At 31.4% G+C, this 21,164-nt stretch overlaps 1 protein-coding gene across 2 annotated transcripts in view; it reads left to right on the plus strand.

Annotated features, from left to right (window-relative positions):
* LOC105247808 (matrix metalloproteinase-2-like) overlaps window positions 1-21,164 on the plus strand; it is a 166,702-nt gene that overhangs the window by 66,013 nt on the left and 79,525 nt on the right. For both annotated transcript variants that reach the window (XM_025412632.1, XM_025412630.1), the window contains 2 exons: window positions 1,703-1,804; window positions 3,130-3,299. In XM_025412632.1, the coding sequence (XP_025268417.1) occupies window positions 1,703-1,804; window positions 3,130-3,299 (272 nt within the window). The remainder of the gene's footprint in view (window positions 1-1,702; window positions 1,805-3,129; window positions 3,300-21,164) is intronic.

Below are 21,164 nucleotides of genomic sequence, written 5' to 3' on the forward strand. Positions count from 1 at the left end.
ATTTAAAAAATATAAATTTGAAATGCACTTGAAAGCATTTTAATCTATTATTATTATCTATAATATACGGGATTAATTGATTATGTACATATACTTACTATTATATATCTAACATGGGATTAATTTATTTATTAGAATTTATATTTAAAATCATTTGTTTTTTCATATATCGCATACATATCACGTTTAGACAAAATGATTTACGTATAATATTCCGTACATTTATGTTTTACGTAATAATGTTTTGCAATCCTTGTATCTCTTCATTGATCTCGCGATCTTTAATTTAACAATTTTCTATGCGCATATAATGATTTAAAAAGAATATTTAATGAAATAATTAACCGTGACTTGGGAATAAGCATTTGAATCTCGCGGATGTTCATGGATTTATAATCTTGCATCTTTGTCGGCTCTCAGACTTCTATCATCTCTTACAATTAGAAATTATTCCCGCAAGCGATAAAAGCGATCTTCGTATTATTTTATTTATAAATCAATTCGACGAAGTTGCGATTTAGCAGAATTAAGATCGAAAAAGCCATAAAATTTTTATTCAATTAGTAAGATATCAAAAAGATTCATTCAAAATTTCTTTAGTGATTTTCAATCAAAATTTCTTTAGTCAACAAATTAATTATTATCGTTCAGACAAAATTAAAATTCTGTCTTCAATTTTTTATTCGCACCAAAATCAATTTTTAGATTTTTCTCAGGAAGAAAAAGCATGGAATAAAATCGTACATAAAAGAACACAAGTAAAGTAAAAGATTGATGGAAGAATACTAATGGGGAAAAAACATTTCTCTTCGAGATATCGGGCATACTGAAATTTTCCAGCTCAGTTGGCTGTCGCAGTTTGTATCCCAATGCGACACGCGGATAAATCAATACAGTTAAGTGCATATAAATAAACGTATCTCCATGATACGTACATTTCAAGATTATATTGCGCACGCTTTATCCTTGTTACGGTAAAACGATCTCATGTCGCAAAATAATTTTCACTCCTATTGATCCGCTTTTCGTGTTTGTGCAGAGAGCATGAAAATGCGTGAAAAATAAAGAGAGGAGAGGATTTTGCCACGATTTTCCATCATCATGCGATTGGATAAATGGTCATGCCACTCGAAGTTGTAATTGATCGAAAGTTATCGTTCCGTAACGATCTGTGCGATCTAATAATGCATTCTTGCTAAACTATTTCTCATTACGGTAGCTAATCAATGTGCATAAATGAACAGTTTATACATCGGCACGAGATGACTGTAAATCTGCGCGAACATATCCCATGTAATGTAAACTATTTTCACGATTTAGAGTATGTATATCTTTTATGATAGGCTTTGAATTTTATATTAATAATGTAAAATCAAAGATATATTATTGTACGAATAGAATAGTACGATTTGTACGAATAGAAAAAAATAATTTTCAATATATTTTTAATTTTATTCTTTTGGTTTAATATATATAAATTTTATTTAATTTAATAAACTAAAAGTTTTATTTAATTTAATAAACTAAAATTTTATTTAATTTAATAAACTAAAAGTAAAATTAAAAATATATATGTGTGTGTATTTTTTTAACAGTGTGGTTTAAAGAAAAAGTTTTTTTCTGAAATATATGTCAAAATTTATTTATTAATACTATTGCAATATTGTAATATTTAACTATTTTTTCTTCTTTTTTATTGCAGCAAAATTATCTCATGAGATTCGGTTATTTACCCCAGACTGATTTCGAGACGGGAAATCTACGGACAGAGGACCAACTCAAGGATGCTATAAGAAATCTACAGGTGAGCGAAATTATGACATAGAGATATGATCGTGTCATGTACTATAACAAAAAAAACTAGTAATTTAATAGTTTTAGTTTTACAATTTTAAATGTAAAATATATGACTTGTATATTTTGCTTAAAATTTTCTCATCTTAGAATTTCAATTGAAACAACTTACTCAAACTTTTGACTTACTAATTAGTAGATAAAACTCGATTGCGTGCCAACTTCTGTAAATCGGCTTAAATCAATGATTGTTCTCGTTGTAACTTATACATCATTTGGAGATAACGCGAATCAAATGCATTGTGAATCAAATAGAGTCTCAAGCGAATTTTTCCATTCCATGAAAGTACGTATATACCTATCTCAAAAACGCGATCGATTGAATACGGATTTTCTAGAAGCCGTCTTGAGCGAGTCGATGAAAATCCTGTCGAAGGAAGTAGGGAAATGGGGCAAAATGTCCTAAGGGATTCCTTCGAGTGTCGGATATATGCTTCTTCTCGATTCTCATGCAAATCTTTATTGAGTAAGCTCGAGTAGCATTTTTTACTATTATATTTTCCGCTCGCAAACGATTGCATTCCATTAACCATTCTGCGAGGGAAGTGGGCGGAAGGGCAGGATATATAACTTGATCGAGGGTATCAGACTTAAATGCGAAATGGAACGCATCGGAATACTTTGGATGTTCTATAATCTTGGGTCCAGAGGGGAGCTCGAGTTTTATCCATTGACGTTATCCATTTCCTCGATGGTTTTATCGATAATCGCGTTTGTCAGATTCCGGACGCGTTTCTGGTTGAAATGCTCGAAAGCGTTTATCTCTCTTCGAAAAGATAGAACTTTGTTGACTGAAAGAAGCGATTATGTTTCCAGAAAAAAACTATTCAATGAGCTTGTCGAAATATCAATGACATATAAAACAATGAAATATTATGGATTCGTTGATTTTTATATTTATTTCGAAATATTGTTTTGTGTAAAAGAGTGCGCTTTAGTTAAAATATTCCAGAATTTATATAGAGAAAAATGAATAAAATGTTTAACTTTTTGGTGCACGAATTTTTATATACAATATTATTATTTGATTTTGCAAAAAACAATTTTTCACAGCATTTTTCGTTTATTAGAAGCAAAGAAAAAATTTAAAAAAATTTGTATTATAAATATTCAAATCCATAATTTTTAGCACTTTTTATCTTTTTTAACATTGATCACAGATAGAATAAAGAAAATGCAATTTCTAATAATTTTTTACATTTCAGTGAACTTTTTAAAAATAATATTTCGTTTTCGAGAGATTATATTGCATATATATATTTACATTCTTGTTAGAAATTCGGTGGTATTCCCGTCACGGGGGAGATCGATGAGGCAACGAAGGGATTAATGACTGCCAAGAGATGCGGACTGCCAGATCAGCCGGATCCTAGATTTATCAGGACGAGGCATAAGCGATTCACCATCCACGGACAACAATGGCAATATCGAAATCTCACCTGGAGGTAAGTACACTTTAAAAATATTAGTCGAATATTGTTTAGAAATAAGAAAAATAATAATAATTCAAAAACAAACAATAGCGAACATGAAACAAAATTCGACTAAAAATTAAAGGAATCATAGGATGAATCTTTCAAAAATGTTGACATAATATTCTTATACTCAATATTCCTGATAAGGCAGTTTATAAAATCATTTTACAAATTTTTTATAGGACGAAAGTCTTCTCATTGTTACTAAAAGTATATGAATTATTTTAATCATTTATTTGCGCGAAGTTTTGACATTTTACATTGACTTGAGAAATTGTCAAAATTTTTATTTGGATTTTTATCGAAAATTGAAAACAAAGTCGCATATGAGAAAATTTCAATCTTCAATTTTAATTTGTCTTTTTTTTGCACGAAACGTCATGCGTTTTCGAGCCTTTCTTACTGACGCACTTCGCGCGCGCGTATATTTATCTTTTGTTAAATTATTCAAGAATTTCGACGACGGGAACGCATTCGAAACGAATCGCAAGTCACGCGTGTCAAGATGCGGCGACGCGACGCGTTTTTCGCGAGAACCCGCGGACGGAATTATCGCGGCGCATCGTAAGTAACGATAATAATATCCTCGTCGAGATGTTTCTCGACGCGACGATAACTCATCTGTATAGGTACCTGTTGGTTAGAGACGATCCAAACAGGATGTCTGGCCCCTTAATTGCGGGCTTCCTCGTGTCGGGGCCTCGCCCCGCATTAATGTACTAACTCGCCTCGGAAATGCCATTGACATTGTTGGTCCCCGGCCAACTGGCGGCTTCTTGCGAATTGCAGAACGATGGGAACCGAGCGTCTCTTGCCGAGAAATTAAGAAACGCTTTAGCTCGTAGAAACACGGTATTTACACGCTATTTTTCTTGGCACGCGTCTCTCTTCATCGACACATGTTCTTATCTTCAACAATAAATCTTAACACTTTATAGCTTCATCTGGATATATCTTCTTGTCTTTTATTACTTATAAATTTGAGAGAAAATATATTCTCTTCGACACAATCTTATGAAGTTTGAAATTGGATTTGGCAAATGTGTAAGATATATTTGAAAAATAAGTACTCAAGAATAAAATATGTACGATATACAATTTTAATTTTATTTAAACATATTTGAAAGGAATATTAAAAAATAAAAGAACAATATATTCTAATACTTTAACGATGCAGTTTGCACGATAATTTAATCGTTATTTAATCATTATTGTTTTGGGAAATATTATTATGTATGAATTGAACTATTTCCATTGTTTTATTATTTAAAAAATTAATTAATTAATATGTGTCTGTGAACACATGTTGAACGTTAGCGGTAAAATAGATCTCTGTTTTGATGTTATGCCGGTATCATAGAAAACTTCTAAAGCCTTCATGTTGGTAGGGAGACAAGCTGCAATATCGGTTATATTTCAGTGCATCATGTGGCACCCTCTAACAATTAATCGATAGTCGTGATTTTATTAATTCATAATTGAAAAATGTTAAAAATTTAAATTATGAAGTTCGCATTTTTTATCTTCTTTTGTTGAAATAATTAATATTGTATCGTAATATAGTTTTTATTTTATTTTTGCACAAGTTTGCTTTTAATAGTAAAAATAAAAGAATATTTTATCTTTTAATACAAATGTACTATTGTAGTTTTTTAATTATTATTATTGTTAAAATATTTTTCAATATTATGCGTTTTAAAATACATATTCCGAAATAGTACACAAAAACAATTCTTTTTGGCGATTCTAATTTCTATTTATGACATATGGATTATTCGAACTGCATTTTTATTTTGTTGTTTTGACTTTTTTATTATATTTATAAACTGGATTGCAAGTTTGTACATTTTTAAATGAACATTTTAAACGTTTCACTAAAATATAGAGGAAGGAGATATATCTACATTCTATTTTATTAATCTATTTTAATTAATAAATAGAATTAAAGATAAGTTCGAGATAACTTGAAGATAAGTTAAGATAAATTTAAGAACGTGAATACACTGACCTGTCATATTTTCATTGTTAATTATCTCTGCATTGTTCAAAGTGCATTTGAACGGCTTTGCAAATTACACTCGATGATAACGTGCGGTATCTATTACGGTCGTTAATATTCAGACATGCTAATTAGCGCGAATCCTACACTGAGCTCGTTATTAATTAGCCGCTTTAACGAGTCGCCGAATTTATCCTACGGTAGCAACGCGAACAGAGAGGATCTCGCGAAGGACGAAAAACATTCCCGTAATTTTCACTTTCCGGGAAAATCCACGGTATATGTACTCTACGTCCGTCGTGCAATCGGAACAATCAGAATCAAAGTGCGTTGCCTACCTGGATTGGATAGGTCGAGTGATTAACTTCGTTATCCGGTTATCGCGCTACGGCTTATCCGCGAATTTTGCGAGAGGACCGATGGATGTCCAGGCCTTTGTGTACGGATTTCGATCGGGGCAAATTTGGTAGACTTTCATGCGCATCGATGAGAGTTTATTTACCCTCTTCTAACTTGATTCTATTTGTTCCTCCCAACGTGTATGAAGTCAAAGGAAAATGCGAGCTTTTTATCGAGGGAGAGAAGTTTGCTAGAATTGTTGGATTTTCATTTTCATGCAAATAATTTGTATTTTTTGTACTTCATCGTCAAAAGGATAGCTTTAAATAATGTGCGATTACTTTTATTTCAACGCGATTAGGAATTCGTATATATATATCGATTTTTGAAAATTAAAAATAAATTTTATTTTCTCAAAATCACACGTGCATATCATATATATGCATGATTTTTTACGCAAATATATATTTAATTAAAAAAAAATATAGAGCGAAGAAGAATATCTTTATATCCTGTTGCTTCTTAGATAGTAAAGAAATTAAATTCTTTTTTAATTTGCGACGTTAAATGTGCGGTGCAATTTTAAATTGGAGTAGAGCGCTACGCAACCTAATGGCAATTACGAGGTGAGAAATTCACAACGACGGCACTTTGCCTAATTTTCCCTACGTTGCTTGAACGAGCAATTCGAAATTAGTGTCTCGACGTTCCGAAGCTTCGAGTGTCTGGATGCCTGGAAATTTTGTCTGCTCCTCCTCAATTTTATATTAAGTGTAATGCAAAGTAATTCAGTGAAATTAATTTAAGACAAGCTTTTAATATTTATTAAATATACAGCTCTTGCGCGAACCTCTAACTGGCAAGAAAATATTTAATGATCCTTTTAAGGAGATCAAATCTTGTTGAAATATTTTCTAATGATAAGTAAATAAATTACAGGAAGAAAATTATATAATATTATTATTAGAATATTTTTATTATTAAAACTTTAAGTTATCATGTTAGATAACATCATAATATCGTGTGGTTTGGAAATTCATACAATTATTGTACATATTACGCTTGCAAAAGGCAAATAAAATTATACTTTTAAATTTTTACACGAAATATTGAAGATTTCGCAATATTATAGTAATCTTTTAAAATCGATAACTGTTAACGCGACAAATATTTACGAGTGACAGTTTGCGATATCGATATCGTCGCGAAAATTTGCGTTTGATTCGCAGGAGAAATTTCTAGTCAGTCTAGTATTGGCTTATGGACTGTCACTGTTTAGAAACAGCTGAACATTTCTACAGACTGCATGATCCGCGGTGGCACAGTAGGATTCATCATCATCGTCTCGCGCGACAAGCCAACCGAGCTTTGAACAGACAAGGGCGAATCCGCAAAGCTGCAAGTCAAGAGTTGATTTACTGTATTTGTCTTTGCGAATATAGCGGAGAAACGTCTCTTTGTAAAAATGCGGAAAGATTCGCGTGTATTTGCGCGGTAATATCAAAACGCTTCGCTTCATAATGTTGAAATAAAAACCTTGTGTAAAGGAAGAAATAAGTAAGAATACCATTAATTTTATCGGATATTCGTGGTGAAAAGAAAATGCACAAGAAATGTCACATTTTTATAGAAGCTATTTTGTTAATTGGATTAAATCAATTCTTTCCTTTTATGACTTTCTCTCTTTCTTTTTTTTATAAAATGTAAAATTAACTTTTTTATAAAATTGTTTATTAAATTAATAGTAAATTAAATATAAAACTTGCGTACGTAATCAAGAATTAATAATATTTTGAGTCATCGAGAGATTTTTTCTGCTTTGAATTTTAATTCTTAATTTAACATCTATATACTTTCATATTTTAAGCATAGTTAAATTATTTTCTCTTTTAAATTATTTAATTTACAGTTTTGTCAAAAGCTCTTTTTAAATTTTTAAGTGGAAAATTCATTTACTGTTTATGTATTAATCAAACTAGAGATGTTTAATTTCTATATAAATTAAATTTACCCAAAATTCTTTAAAATTTAACGTGAAGTAATTGAAATAAAAAGTAGGAGCAAAATTTTGACTTAGATCATTAAGAATATTTAAATTTGATTTCTATCTTTTTTTATAAAAGTTATTATCTGATTATCTTTTATATATTATAATTAGAGTCGATTAAAATAATTAAAGCGACATTATTTACTCAGTGATACTATAAAAACATTCCAGAATCATAAATAATCCAGTAGGCTTTACGAGTTATTGTTTGTTCGTAAATTTTTGAAAAGCAAAATAGAAATGCAATATTAAAATAGAAAAAATATCATATATGCTATCATGTGTCGATGGTTTTCGAATCATTTGGCACGAAGTTAATTTTTCGCAAAAAAATCAACGATTGGCCTGATTTTTCCAATCTTTCTGTCTCTCTCCCTTTCCATTTCGCGTCTCTCTTTTCCTCGATTTATATTTCTCTCTTGATATCGACATCGCCAAACTTTAAAGTCGGCTGCATAAGACGATTAGAAATAGTTGAGATGTGAGTCTAGAAATCTCGCTTGCCGAATGCTGCGAATAAAATTAGCGAAGTTAGTTAAACAACATTTCTTGGTGATTTTTCTGCAAATTTTTTGTAATGTGCAATTTTATGCGATAGAATATCTTACATTATGTCTGTTAAAAAACTTGTCTCTTATTATTAGACATTTTCTTTAATCCCAATTATAAGAAAAAAAAATTAAAATTACATATATACACATACTATTATATATATTTTTATTTTTCTAGAGAAAGGGCGAGAGAGAAAAGATTTTTGTTATATAAATTTTATATAAATTTTGTAGTGATTGTGTATTTTTTATTTAACTCTATCATCCGAAATATCTTTATTACCGAGATATCTTTGCTCATTTTTTTATCGTATACATTATAGTATTCTTTGACAGAATCATTTACTTTTCCACAAAGGAGCTATGATTCCTCCGCTTGAAATATTACGTGTATTACGCTGAAACAGCAGCTCATTCCGCTTACAAACGGAACATTTTTGCGCGTTTTACATGGACGTGACAAAATTTACCAGTCAGAAACTGGAGCACCGCACGTTACGGCGTTTTCCTCGCGTGTTTTCGCTAAGAGAAAGAGAGAAACAGAATCGAAAGTGCAAATTGAATTGGGAATACGTATACGAGGGAATTTTCACGAGAGTGAAGGAGGAGAATTGTGATCGAGACGGAAAACTTTGCCTCAATCTCAGCTGATATAAAAATACGCGATAAACGTTTAAGGATATATTCATGAATTTCTGCAAACTCGCGTGAACTAAACGTCCCGATTTGCGATCGAAAATCTCGCGAAAAGCGCTTGTCAATTTGCAAAGCGATGATTTTAAATTTTAGAATTTTTCACGTATTGCGCCTATCATGCATATTTGAAAGACATTAATGTATCCGTAATTGCAGTGCATTTAGTGCGTAATAATATTTACATTTTTTTATTGAAGTTTATAAATCAAATATGAATAACGCTACTTAAAATTTAACGAGAATTTTACAGTAAAAATAAGGTAAATGTTGGAGGAAAACTCAAAATTATACGAGAAAGTCTTGTAAAATTAATTCGACAAACAATATGTTAACATATGGATTTTAGTCTAAATATAATATGTATCAAATATATTTTAGTCAATAAATAATAATTTAATTCAATATAAATATGTATGTTGAGAAATATAATAAAATAGAAAAAATAGAAAAATATAAAAACACTAAAAGATTTTTAAAGATTTTTAAGATTTCATCGCTCTCAACTATATCTATATTTTAAATTCGAATCTCATCAGAAATCGAAGGGATACACTTTGTAGACATTGGTGATTCAAATGTATCGATAAATTGTCGAACAATGGGTTAGTTTATAGCAAAATAGTATGTGTGATACCGTTTTTCCTTTTGCAATCGTCTCTACGTTTCTTGCGAATCCCATTCTTTGCAACGCCATTCAGTTGGCAGTCGTCCAGCTAACGGCCATCCAATTTGTTCCTAAAAAAGAGAAAAGTAATCGCTACATAAATCTTTATGTTAGTCGTTCCCATTATTTTCACCTTATATTTTTCCCGTGCTGTAACAGAAGAATATAGGCGTGCATGATTTATAAATTTTAAAAATGATATATCGCAAATAATCGTTTGATTTAGAGCATTCTTTCTTAGAGAGTTACGAAGTCACAAATTTATTTAATATAAATAATAATTAATGTAAATCCAGAAATTTTTGTGTTTTTTTACACTTTTTTAGCAAAATAGGAAAATGTATTTTCTATATAAAAAAATGTATATCTAAACTACTACCACTAATAATAATTTTTTAATAGTGTCATATAAATAAAAATTAATTATATGGAAAATTTTTATAAAGATTTTAATGCACTGAAAAAAAAAATAATATTCAATACATCATATGATTTGATTAATAATGTTGTTGAGTTAATAAAATAAATCTCAATTACACCGATGTTGTTAATTTTTTTTCAGTATGGACTTTTCTAAAAAATAAACATCTTTGTTTCATTATTGAAGATTGAACATTTATTACATAATTTATTAGAAAAAATTAGGACGCTCTTTTGAGATCAGCTGTATCAGTTTTAAAGAGCAATTGAGTGATCGATATACCTACAAAGAGTAACATTCTACGTATACAATTATATTTGAAACTGATGAATTTCGGATTGATCGCGCGTTCTCTTACCAGCGAAAATATTTTTCTTGATGTTTGGAAAAGCACATTGATATGCCCAATATTTGCGATATTCGTGAATTATACTGCTCGCCACACATGTGATCCAGATTATTCGAATATTCGATGCACGAATATGATTCTATCCATCCGTATGGAAAAAATTTATAGATATTATTCATGGAGTTTCGAATTACTTATGACGCGAAAAATGAAGCGAACAAGAGAATGCTGAAACAATACTGAAATCCTACGAATTATTCCGACTAGACTTCTATAGTTCGCTTGAATTATTTTGAAAGTTTTTTTATGACATCGCAAAACATTAATTTAATGATTTTTTTTCAATATAAAAATCCAGTAACAGAAGCACACTCTGAGAATTATGTTATGATTTGCAATCATATTTAATGCTATTTAGCTATAAAAACTACACATTTAAAATTTCTGCATAAAATATATCAGTAAGAAAAGATAAATATTTGCAGTAAAAGAGATGACAAAAATTATAAAACGTAAAATATTAAATATATTTATGCACGTATTTCAAAATATTTTTGTTTCAAGAGAATATAGAATGCAATATGAGGCTTAACTTTTTTTACATCTAGTGCAAAGGTCAAATCGCAATTTTGTTTAGATAAATAAAGATGATAAATGATATATAAAAGGAGATTCCCTTCTCTCGCAAATATTTTTATAAATGATGAAAAAATTTATTAATTTTTATTTATTCGTTTACAATAAAGTAGATTTATACAAAAAAAATTATTGAGAAATCTATATTATTTGATTTTTATTTTATCACGAGAAAAGCAACTATGTATATCTTTTCGAAAAGGAATGTATAAACATAATGGTAGTCCCCGAAGAGTTTAAGACGAAATAGATATGGACACTTTTGATTCGAGTGCAGGAAAGAAAGATAATATCCTTTTATAATAAATGTGTTTCTATTTCTGAAGCATGTCATAAATATGTGAGATAGTCCTCACAATGTAGCAAAAGTGTATGCTCTTTTATGCAGATGTTGTGTTGTGCATTTTATCTTATTTTTATTAGATTCTCATCATTTTATAATTTTTCTACGATATAAATTAAAAAACTAATTTATCTTTCTCTCTTTCTTTATTAAACGAAGACATTTTTTTATTTGAATTATGATATTAATTACATTAATATGAAAACAAAATTTTTACTATTCAAATATATTTTTATCTGTTAATTTCTTCATATATTGCCTGAAAAGAAATAAAAATTAGCTGCCTACGGGGCTGAATCGAGGTTACTGAGAATGCCCGAGATAACGTAATTTCTTAGCGCGTTACTCTCGTGTGGAAGCTTTATTATTTATCCATGATCCGACCTAAGGTGAATAAAATATCAAACACGAAATGCTGATTTTGGCCGTGCTCGAACAATGTGGGCGCCTTGTCAAGTAAATTTTGGAATGGACGACTCGTTTTCTCCGTCCGCTAAATAAAACGCCGCTATTTAACACGCAGAATTATGTGAATGAAGTTTATCTCGTTTATCGCGTAAATTTACAATCGCGTATTATGTATTTTTGGAGAGGAAGAGTGAATTAGTTTACATATTTAAAAATATTTTTATATTTTATTAATATTTAAAATTAATTTAAATTTTAATAATTTGCAAATTTGGAAATTTGAAAAGATTTGAAAATTTTGCAAAGATGGAAATTTGTCTAAAAAAGAATTGCGCATTCAACAAATGAATTGAAATGTTAGTATGATAAAAATTAAAAAAGAAGTTAATAAATTATGAATATAATAATATAATAAATTCTAATATATTAATAATTTAAAATAATAAAAAATATATTTAAAAAAAAAACAAAATCTTTTCAAAATATTTTTCTCTCTTTCGTTCTCTCTTTTTTAAATCGATGTTTTAAAAATTTTTCAATTTCATAATAAAACATAGATATTTATTTTATTTTTACTATATTGTTTATACAATTTAGTTATTTGGTTTTAATAAATTGTATTATTTTTTTTGTTTTATATGTTGTAAAATTGGGGGGTTTATATAAATGAAACTCTAAAATTCCTTATTTATGGCAATTTTTTCCGCCATTTGGATTAATCATAATTTCTTTCGCCAATTTTGATACAAGTTTTTTTAAAGCTAAATTTAAACGCCTAGAAGCTAGGTGCTACTTGTTAAATGTTAGAAGAACTACTGTAAACAATTCTGTCTGTGCACTATTTTAAATTCGCTCTCATTCTCGTATGTATCTGCGGAGTATTTCTGAGGAACTTTTGTCTCTTGGTAATTAAAAACTCGCGGAAAATAAAGGTCGAGAGTCGAGTAAGTGTGCTAATTGATCCGACTTCATGACGAACAATCGCATTTTATTCGCCGGAACAAAGTTCTCGACTTTTGCCTATTCGCCTCGAGGCAAATTTTCGCGTTTTCTCGTACGGATTCAGCGAATATATATATTGGTATAAAAGAACTTTATATTTCGATTACACACACCAAAATGATTTCTCGATTTATTCTGCCAATTTACAATTCTTTATTTTATTAAGTTCATCTACGTACGATATTATTAATAATTATTTAAATATAGATAATAATTTATATAGATTTAATATTTTTGGTATAATGTGAATGACGCTTTTTATATTTCACATATTTTATTATTTTATTAGCCATTTATTTTATTAGCCACTTATTTTCTCGCTACTTATGTTTTTTAATTTACCATTTTGCTTGATTTTTTTTCGCTTTTCATATTCATTTTGTTCCACTTCAGAAATTATATTTATAGCAAAAATTCTGAAATTATGTTTTATTTTGGAACTTCTAAAGGAGATTCTAAATCCATCACGAGGCAAATTCGGACATTTAATTTATTCGCCGCAATTACACCAGGATAATCATCATCGGTGGCCACGCATGTCGGAAAATAGATTATGGCATGACCGAAACGACCGTAATCAGTTGCGAGACCCAATAATTTGAATTCCAGCAATCGGACCTCTGAGCTTGCGGATCGATCCTCGTTAATTGTTGTTTATCAAGAGCTAAATCGTTAAATTAAAGAGCTAGGGCTTTTCGTTCTAAAAACTTCGGTTAATCCGTTTTTTTTCTAACATAGATTGAAGTAACGTGACTTTTCATAAAAAAATAATAGTATCAACATTATCTGTCTAATTTTATTATAGAAAAGAAGATATTCTTGAGAAAAGTTATTTTGAACGAGGCAAATGTAGAGATGACGAAAAAATTTCCCTCGAGGCAACTTGCTTCCGCGCGAGAAATTTGTTCATTATAATAATAAATTTGTTCATTATAATAATAAGCTTTGTACTTGCATTTTAACATTTATTTTTATAACATTTATTTTATTTATTTTTATGCTTTTACTTAAAGATCTTTCCTCACATTTGGTTTAAGCGCGAGATGACTTCCGATCGGAAAGTCTGTTCGAAATAAGTTAGCGCGACATTGGAATGGGATGCTTTGTAGATTATCGTAAAAGTATATAGCGCCAAGAGAGGCCAAGAGTCGATTTCCTGTGGACAATGGGATCATCGTCGGTGCTTCGGTGAGAAGAGAAAAATACGCGACGAGACGGCACTTACGTATCTTGTTAAATTTGCTAGAAAACGAGGCACGAAATCGTTTCAAGTGGAATGAGATTCGTGTGTAGAAAATTAAAGTAACAATCTAACATCCTATTGCGGCGTAATATGAATTTTTTACGAATCTGATATTTTTCATGGTGCACTAAATAATTTTGTCGCATAAGAGTTTCATCGTATTTTTTTTTTATAGCCTTTTACATATTTATACGTATGTTTATGTTTCTCTTTTATTGCTTCTTAATGTACTGTTGCAAACTGCTGCTGATAGAAAAATAAAATATAAATAAAATTGCTTTCTTGGACTCTCGATAAAAGGATTAATTAAAAATTAGATCGTGTAAAGATAGAAAACAGGTGGAATTTAATCGAAGAATTTTTACTACGAGATCACATATAGTTTATTTTTTTCGTCCTTTTTTGAATTGGATATATTCACACCGTGTGTCTCAGATTAATTCACGGCAGAACGAGTTCTGCCGTGAATTAATATCTCTCTATTCTCCGCGAAATTGCAAAAAGTACGAGAAGAGTTTGTGGAATCCAGAGAGAGAACATGAGACATGGAGTGAGAGATGATGGGGACCGAAAGGAAGAAAGGTGAGTAACGTGCGCACGAGGGCGATAAAAAGGAAACGGGAAAGTGGCAGCCATACTGATGAGACGAGCATCGTCGCCCAGAGGCTGATAAACCCTTCAAAACCTGACAATTTCTGACGGCTGCGAATTGCGAATTGGGAAGATGGAATCGGTGAATTTTTGACGGAATGAAAAAAAATATATACACATATGTAAAGACGCGATAAGATTTTTAAATATAATAAATTATTCTCTCTCTTTCTCTATTTTGATTGCGTTGCCAATTAAAAAAATTAGCACATCAAAGAGCAAATAATTACAAGATTAGCAAATAAAACGAATTTACTAATCTTGCAAAAATTCCTTCGAATCAAATGAAAGATACATAATCAATTAAAAATAATAATAAAGAAGAAGGAGGTATTTATAACAATTAACTATTAAAAAAATTGATGTGTATTGGAAAAATTTTGTTTAATTAATTAATTAATTTCTTTAATTAATTTCTTAATTTTCAATATCAATCGCAGCCATTATATTAACATATTATCGAATATTATCATTATGATTCGTTATTTTATTATATTCTTCGACTCAAAATAATACCTCAAGGATCTTGATACTCTTCTCAAGGAGCTCTCGATATTCACGTGGTTCCATTGTATTGTATAATTAATTAGATCGTTATGCAATGGCCGTTGCAACATGCCGGCTGCGAGAAGCAGGGTCAGGTCCCAAAGGGTGAAGGGACCCATAGATCTGAAAAGGGACCCACTCGAAAAGAAGGAAGGGAGGAAGAACCTCCGCGTCTCGTGGGTCCGGTCACAATAATCTCCATTGTTTCTAGCAATTAACCCTCGCGCCTATCGTCCTGGTAGGAAGTCCTGTGGCCCAAGAAGTGGAAGTTCTCTGTTTCTCTCTCTCCCCGTCTCTCTCTCTTCTTGTAGACGAATTACGCCTCTCGATCGCGCGACACGTGATTGGCCGCCATTGTCCGCGAGATTCACAACGATCCTGAACAAAGAGCTCCTCTGTCATGGTGCCCCATTGTCTCCCGGCTTGTTTGCGTTATCCGCGAGAGGCCGGTTTGCGTTGCGCAAACTTCGACCCTTGACACGAACTCTATCTTCCTCCCCTCCTCTCTCTCTCTTTCTCTCTCTCTCAAGCTCCCTTGTCCATCTCTTTTGCCTCGTCCTACTTGCGCTCCTCTCTACTTGTTTGCCTCTCGCTCTGACTCGGCATTTCGCGCGCGCTGATATCCTTTACGCGCGTTCCCGCGTTTCACCGAACGACGACTCAATTAAGTTGAGCCGGCTTAACGCGATTATTGCAAATTCTCCGAGGATCGGAGCCGGATTCGAATGCGGCTCGCTCGTCAGATGATCGAGAAGAACGAATAGTTTGCTTCAGCATGAGACGGGTAACTGTTCGATTCTAAAACTCGTCTCAGAATCACATTAGAGAAACTTAATCTCAATCTATTTCTTATTCAATTCTACGTATTATATCTTTACGCGAATTTCCAAAATTCCTTTTTTTACGAAATAAAAAAGAAATTAGAGAAACTAGAAATTAAAAGAACCTCTCCTTAAGAGGTGCTAAAAATTTGTTTCAAATCTTCTCTTAAAAATCGTGCTATGCCACGTTGCAGCGAAATCTTTGACATTTTTCTGCTTGGAAACAGTAAAAGCTACAGCACTTCTTTTCCGGTGATTCTTTTCGATATGTATCGTTCTTTTCCTTCAAAAAAGGAAGAAATCAGTCGGAGACAGCCGTCAGGTGGAAACGCCTACACATCGTCTTACTCTCGTGGTTAGGAGGACGACAGTAGCATGCGATAAATTTCCTTCCTCCGTCGCTTTCCTCTTCCGTCACTCTCTATATCCTCTATGTCGTCACAGGCCACGCTTAGTTGTCCACGTTCCCTACTTCGGAGGATGATTTATTAACTCTGCCACGTGACCCCGTGCAGGATGTCAGAAAGTGGAAATGTTCTTCCTGCCTATCGGACTTTATCTGTATGCTCCGCTTGTCGCACGATGCATAATCGTCCTGTGCGACTTGCAAGTTTCATTCTTCCGTCAATCGTTTTTCGACACCGTATTCATTATTATTTTTATTATTTAGCAAACGAAACTATACTTTATTTATCTGTATTTATTTTTCCTTTTTTTTTATTTTACGCACAGACACAGAAAAAAAGGACATTCTTGTTTTGAAAATATATTTAGTTTTAACATGGAAATCTTGAAATGAGATTATATTGCGTTAATTAAAGAAAAATATAATTGCTTGCTTGAATAAAGCCATTTTATATAGGTCAATCAAGAAAAATACATTTTTATAATTTAATTTTCTTGAATGGAAAAATAATGTTAGATAGAAAATAATATTTTTAAATCAAAGATTATAATTTTCTTAAAGTAGAATTAAATAATTATATATTCTTGAGGTGACAATTACAATATTAAAAGAAGACTATAATATTGTTGAAATTTAAAATTATTAAATTCTTCTAAGAAGATTATAAATTGTTACATATATACAAAATAATGAACGCATTAGTTTAAATATATAAGTTTTGATTTGACTTATTTTTTTCTGTACACGCGATAACGATTTCCTCCTTTCTTCGCTAGTTTTATTATATAGTTGCAGTTTATGAATTAATATAAAAATATTTTTTTTCTTCGAACTGGGAAAAAAATGGAGCTTGTGCATTGTGTGGAGGAGAATTAATTGGACGGAAAGTTTTATTCTTGTGAAAGCGAGTGTATTACTACAATTTTGCGAATAAATATATATGTGGAATACATTACGAATGATACAAAGAATAGACTCGCGATATCTCTCTATTTTAAAAAAATTGATTTAATAAAAAGAAGAATTTTTTTCCCGAGGCAGGAGAAAAAGAGAGGCATGATGCGTAATACGATAGAGTTATGTATAATAAAGCTTAATGTATAATAAAGCTTAATGAATTATCACGTATAAAAATGCATCGCGATAATAAAAGTAGAAAAATGGATATTCTAAATACTTTGCGAGAGATTATAATTGAATGATATAAAGACGGCTTTAAAAAAATTGATTTGGTATCTGTTGTAAATAGAACCTACGTTTTCCACGAAAAGAAATCGCTGACGCTCATGAAAATTTAAGGGCAACATTAATGGAAATAAATTCGATGCAGTAACTTGCAATAATTGATCAACTTTTCGATAGCATAATCACACTGCGTACGCTATAAAATATACAGATTCACATTCACAATTGTAAATTATTAGTTCGAAGCATTTCGGATTATCAAGATTATAATCCTATCGATAATTTTAAGCCAATTTTTCTCAGCGATAAATATCGCTCAATATCGAGAATTCATATTAAATATATACAATTGAACATGAGATTTTTTTTCGAATCGCAAAACTGCAACTTATCAACGTAGCTTTATATAAAAAATTAAATCATTGTTAATTTGATAACATCAATTAATAAATAAATTGTTTGATTCTTCAAAATTTTAACGAGATTTTCAATCTTGACAAATAACCATTGCAATAAAGTTTTGCGAAATTCTTCATCAAGTTTCACGAATGATCCGTTCGTCTTTATTAACTCAAAAATTCGCGCGGTTTACCACTAATCCCGAGGAGATTAATAACATCGTAACAATATGAGTAAGAACTAACAACAACAGTGCAAGACGGAAATGAGGAAGAAACACGCGGATGGCGAAAATGCATCTCGAAGAATTATCGTTGCGGGGAAAGAGAACAACGAGCTTGAAGGGGCGTATGCGATGCAACGGGAGCGTGTTTCACCACACATGTTTCGTATCAGTTGAGCTCGGAGTGCGACAGATGAGAACCGGCAGTCTGTCAGCGCTGCGCACAAAGAGCTCAGTGGTTCGTAATCGCTGATGCGATATTATTTAAAGAGAGAGAGAGAGAAAATTTTTAATCTTTTTTATTAGAATTTTAATGAAAAATTTGATTGTTGTCTCAATTTCCTACAAAAAATGAACGATTGATCCGAAAAAAATTCTTTTCTAGAGAAAAATAAAATTAGATAAAAATAAAATTGGATGAAAATAAAATTCTTTTTGAGATAAAAATAAAAATTCTTCAAGAATTGTAATCTGAGGAGAAACACATAGATTTTTATATTTTTGTTGTTTTTTTTTGCACAATATTGCACGCACGTAATATTCTTTAATAGCTTGCACTTATCGTTGCCTACTCATATGGCCGATATCTCGCGGACCGTATGGAACTAGAAATGTTTAGCGACGATACCATTTTATCATCTTGCTTTCGGGCCTGTTATTTATCACTGGGTGATATCGTCGACGCCCTTCGCAGCACAGCATCCGCTTTCCGAATGGTATATCTAGGCTACATTGTAAAACGCGCGCAGAAAGAATTTTTTTCTCGAAAATGTTTTCCGGGAACAAGATATTTTTTCGGCTACGGGCATGACATGCAAATATGCATGGAAAACCGCATGGAAATATATTGAATATTGAATTTTTCAAACCTATCATATTTTCAACTTCTGAAAATAGAAAATGTGCGATGTCTTAATTTTATTCGCTTTAGACAATTAGGTGAATAATTGAGAGAAAGAGAGAGAAACTTTATACTTTAGAGGAATTGTCAAAGGTTAAGCTATTTTCGATTTGTGAATAGTTATCTGTAGACTGCTATCCGTAGAGATGTCGAATGATATTTTAAGATCGGATCAATAAGCAACGAATTAATCGATTTAAAACGGATTGTATCATATTTTTAATTTTAATGTACTTTATTCATAGTAAAAAATATTTTTATTAACTTTATTTTTGCATTAAATTTCTTTAAAATAAAAATATTTTTATTAATTTTTATTTTTGCATTAAATTTTTACTTAATTCCTAATTTTTATTTTTAATGTTCAAAATTGATAAAAACTATTCTAGAAAATTTTCTTTCAACGACGATGAAATTTCTAATATCAGCGATTTTGCGACATTCGATAAAAGGATAGCAAGGAATTTGGAAAGATTTTAGAGAGGACAAGCTTCGAGAGGTCGATGCGATATCTAGATACACTGAACAATGGTGCTGTCTACGACGCGCGGTGAACCGTCTGACATCGCGATCTAAGTCAGAGTAAAGGAAGTTCTATCTTGAGATAATGTCGGGATGCGTTGCTTCGGGCTTTGATCTATCGTCGCGCAATTAGCGTCAACGATGGCAAAGTTCGACGATGCGGAAATTACTTCATTTCTGATAGAATACGAGGACAATTAATTATAAAAAAATATTCCATAAATGCTAATAAATTTTAAATACTTTTCCTAATCAATTTCATTCATAAAATGAGTAGCATAAAATAAATTATGATAATTAACATCGTACGCTGTAGATAATTTTTTATCTAAAAATTAAAAATAAGAATTTTTTATCCGAAAATTAAAAATAAAATAATTTTTTATTTGAAAATTAAAAATACGTAATCGCGTCGAGCCAATTGTGAAAATAAATTCAATTGATCAGCTAGGATTGATATCCAGATTTTCTTTAACATATTTATTTCGAAATAAATAAACTGATTATCGAAAATTAATTTATATAAAATTGTCGAAACCTGTAATATTATTTGTAAAACATAAAATGTAATATTTTACCTGGGGATTTTAAATTTACTCCATCTTGATACATTCATGAGACAAACATCTGTTGTCGTAATACCAATTTTCCCACCCACGACAACGACATCCTTAATTACACGCGTCTATGCGATGTATCGATGGAACAAATAAACATGGTAATTTCAGGTCTCGCAAGTTTCCTCGGGTGTTGTTATCCATTAGGAACACCTGTATGTCATGTACTCACAATACAACACCGCCATAAATGAGACCAGATGCAGCGGGTATGTATTACGGACGCACATGCGTGTGCGACGTCGCAACAAGAGACGCGAATAGCTGGTTCGAGGATACCTCGGCTTATTGTCAGTGCTTTTCAACCGGTATCGTACGAGCATTTTGAATTTTCCGATGACACTATTGAATTATTACATTGCTATCTTGAGGAAACAGCTGTCTCATAAAGCTGACATCACATACAAAGTACATAATTAAAAATTGAATTATTCTGTACAACTTTATAAAATAGGTTTTCGATTGATTGACACATTTTTCAGAAGCCTTTTCGAAACATATGTATATCTTTTAGGCGAAGTTATTATATTTGCATTTTTAAAATCTCGGATCCACGAAATAAATGCTTTAATTAAACTCGCACGCGCAATCAACAAGAAATTTCGGTCCATTAACGGTAGGTTCCAACGTGATTTAAGGGGTAGAAAGGAAGGGGAAAGGAGGACGTTGAATCTACGACACCGGGGGTGTTGTCGTGCTGACTTTTAATTGCGCACATGGTCGACGCCTCGCATTCTCGATAAGGGACAATTATCGCCAATAGTCTCGGAACAACGCCCCCTCGCTCTAGGCTTTACGTACACCGGGTGTCGCGAGCGAGCGAAACAATGGACTCTCTTATATTTCGCCGCCTGTCCCACCTTAGG

This window comes from Camponotus floridanus, unplaced genomic scaffold, assembly GCF_003227725.1.
Source record: "Camponotus floridanus strain SB8 unplaced genomic scaffold, Cflo_v7.5 scaffold109, whole genome shotgun sequence".
NCBI lineage: Eukaryota > Metazoa > Arthropoda > Insecta > Hymenoptera > Formicidae > Camponotus > Camponotus floridanus.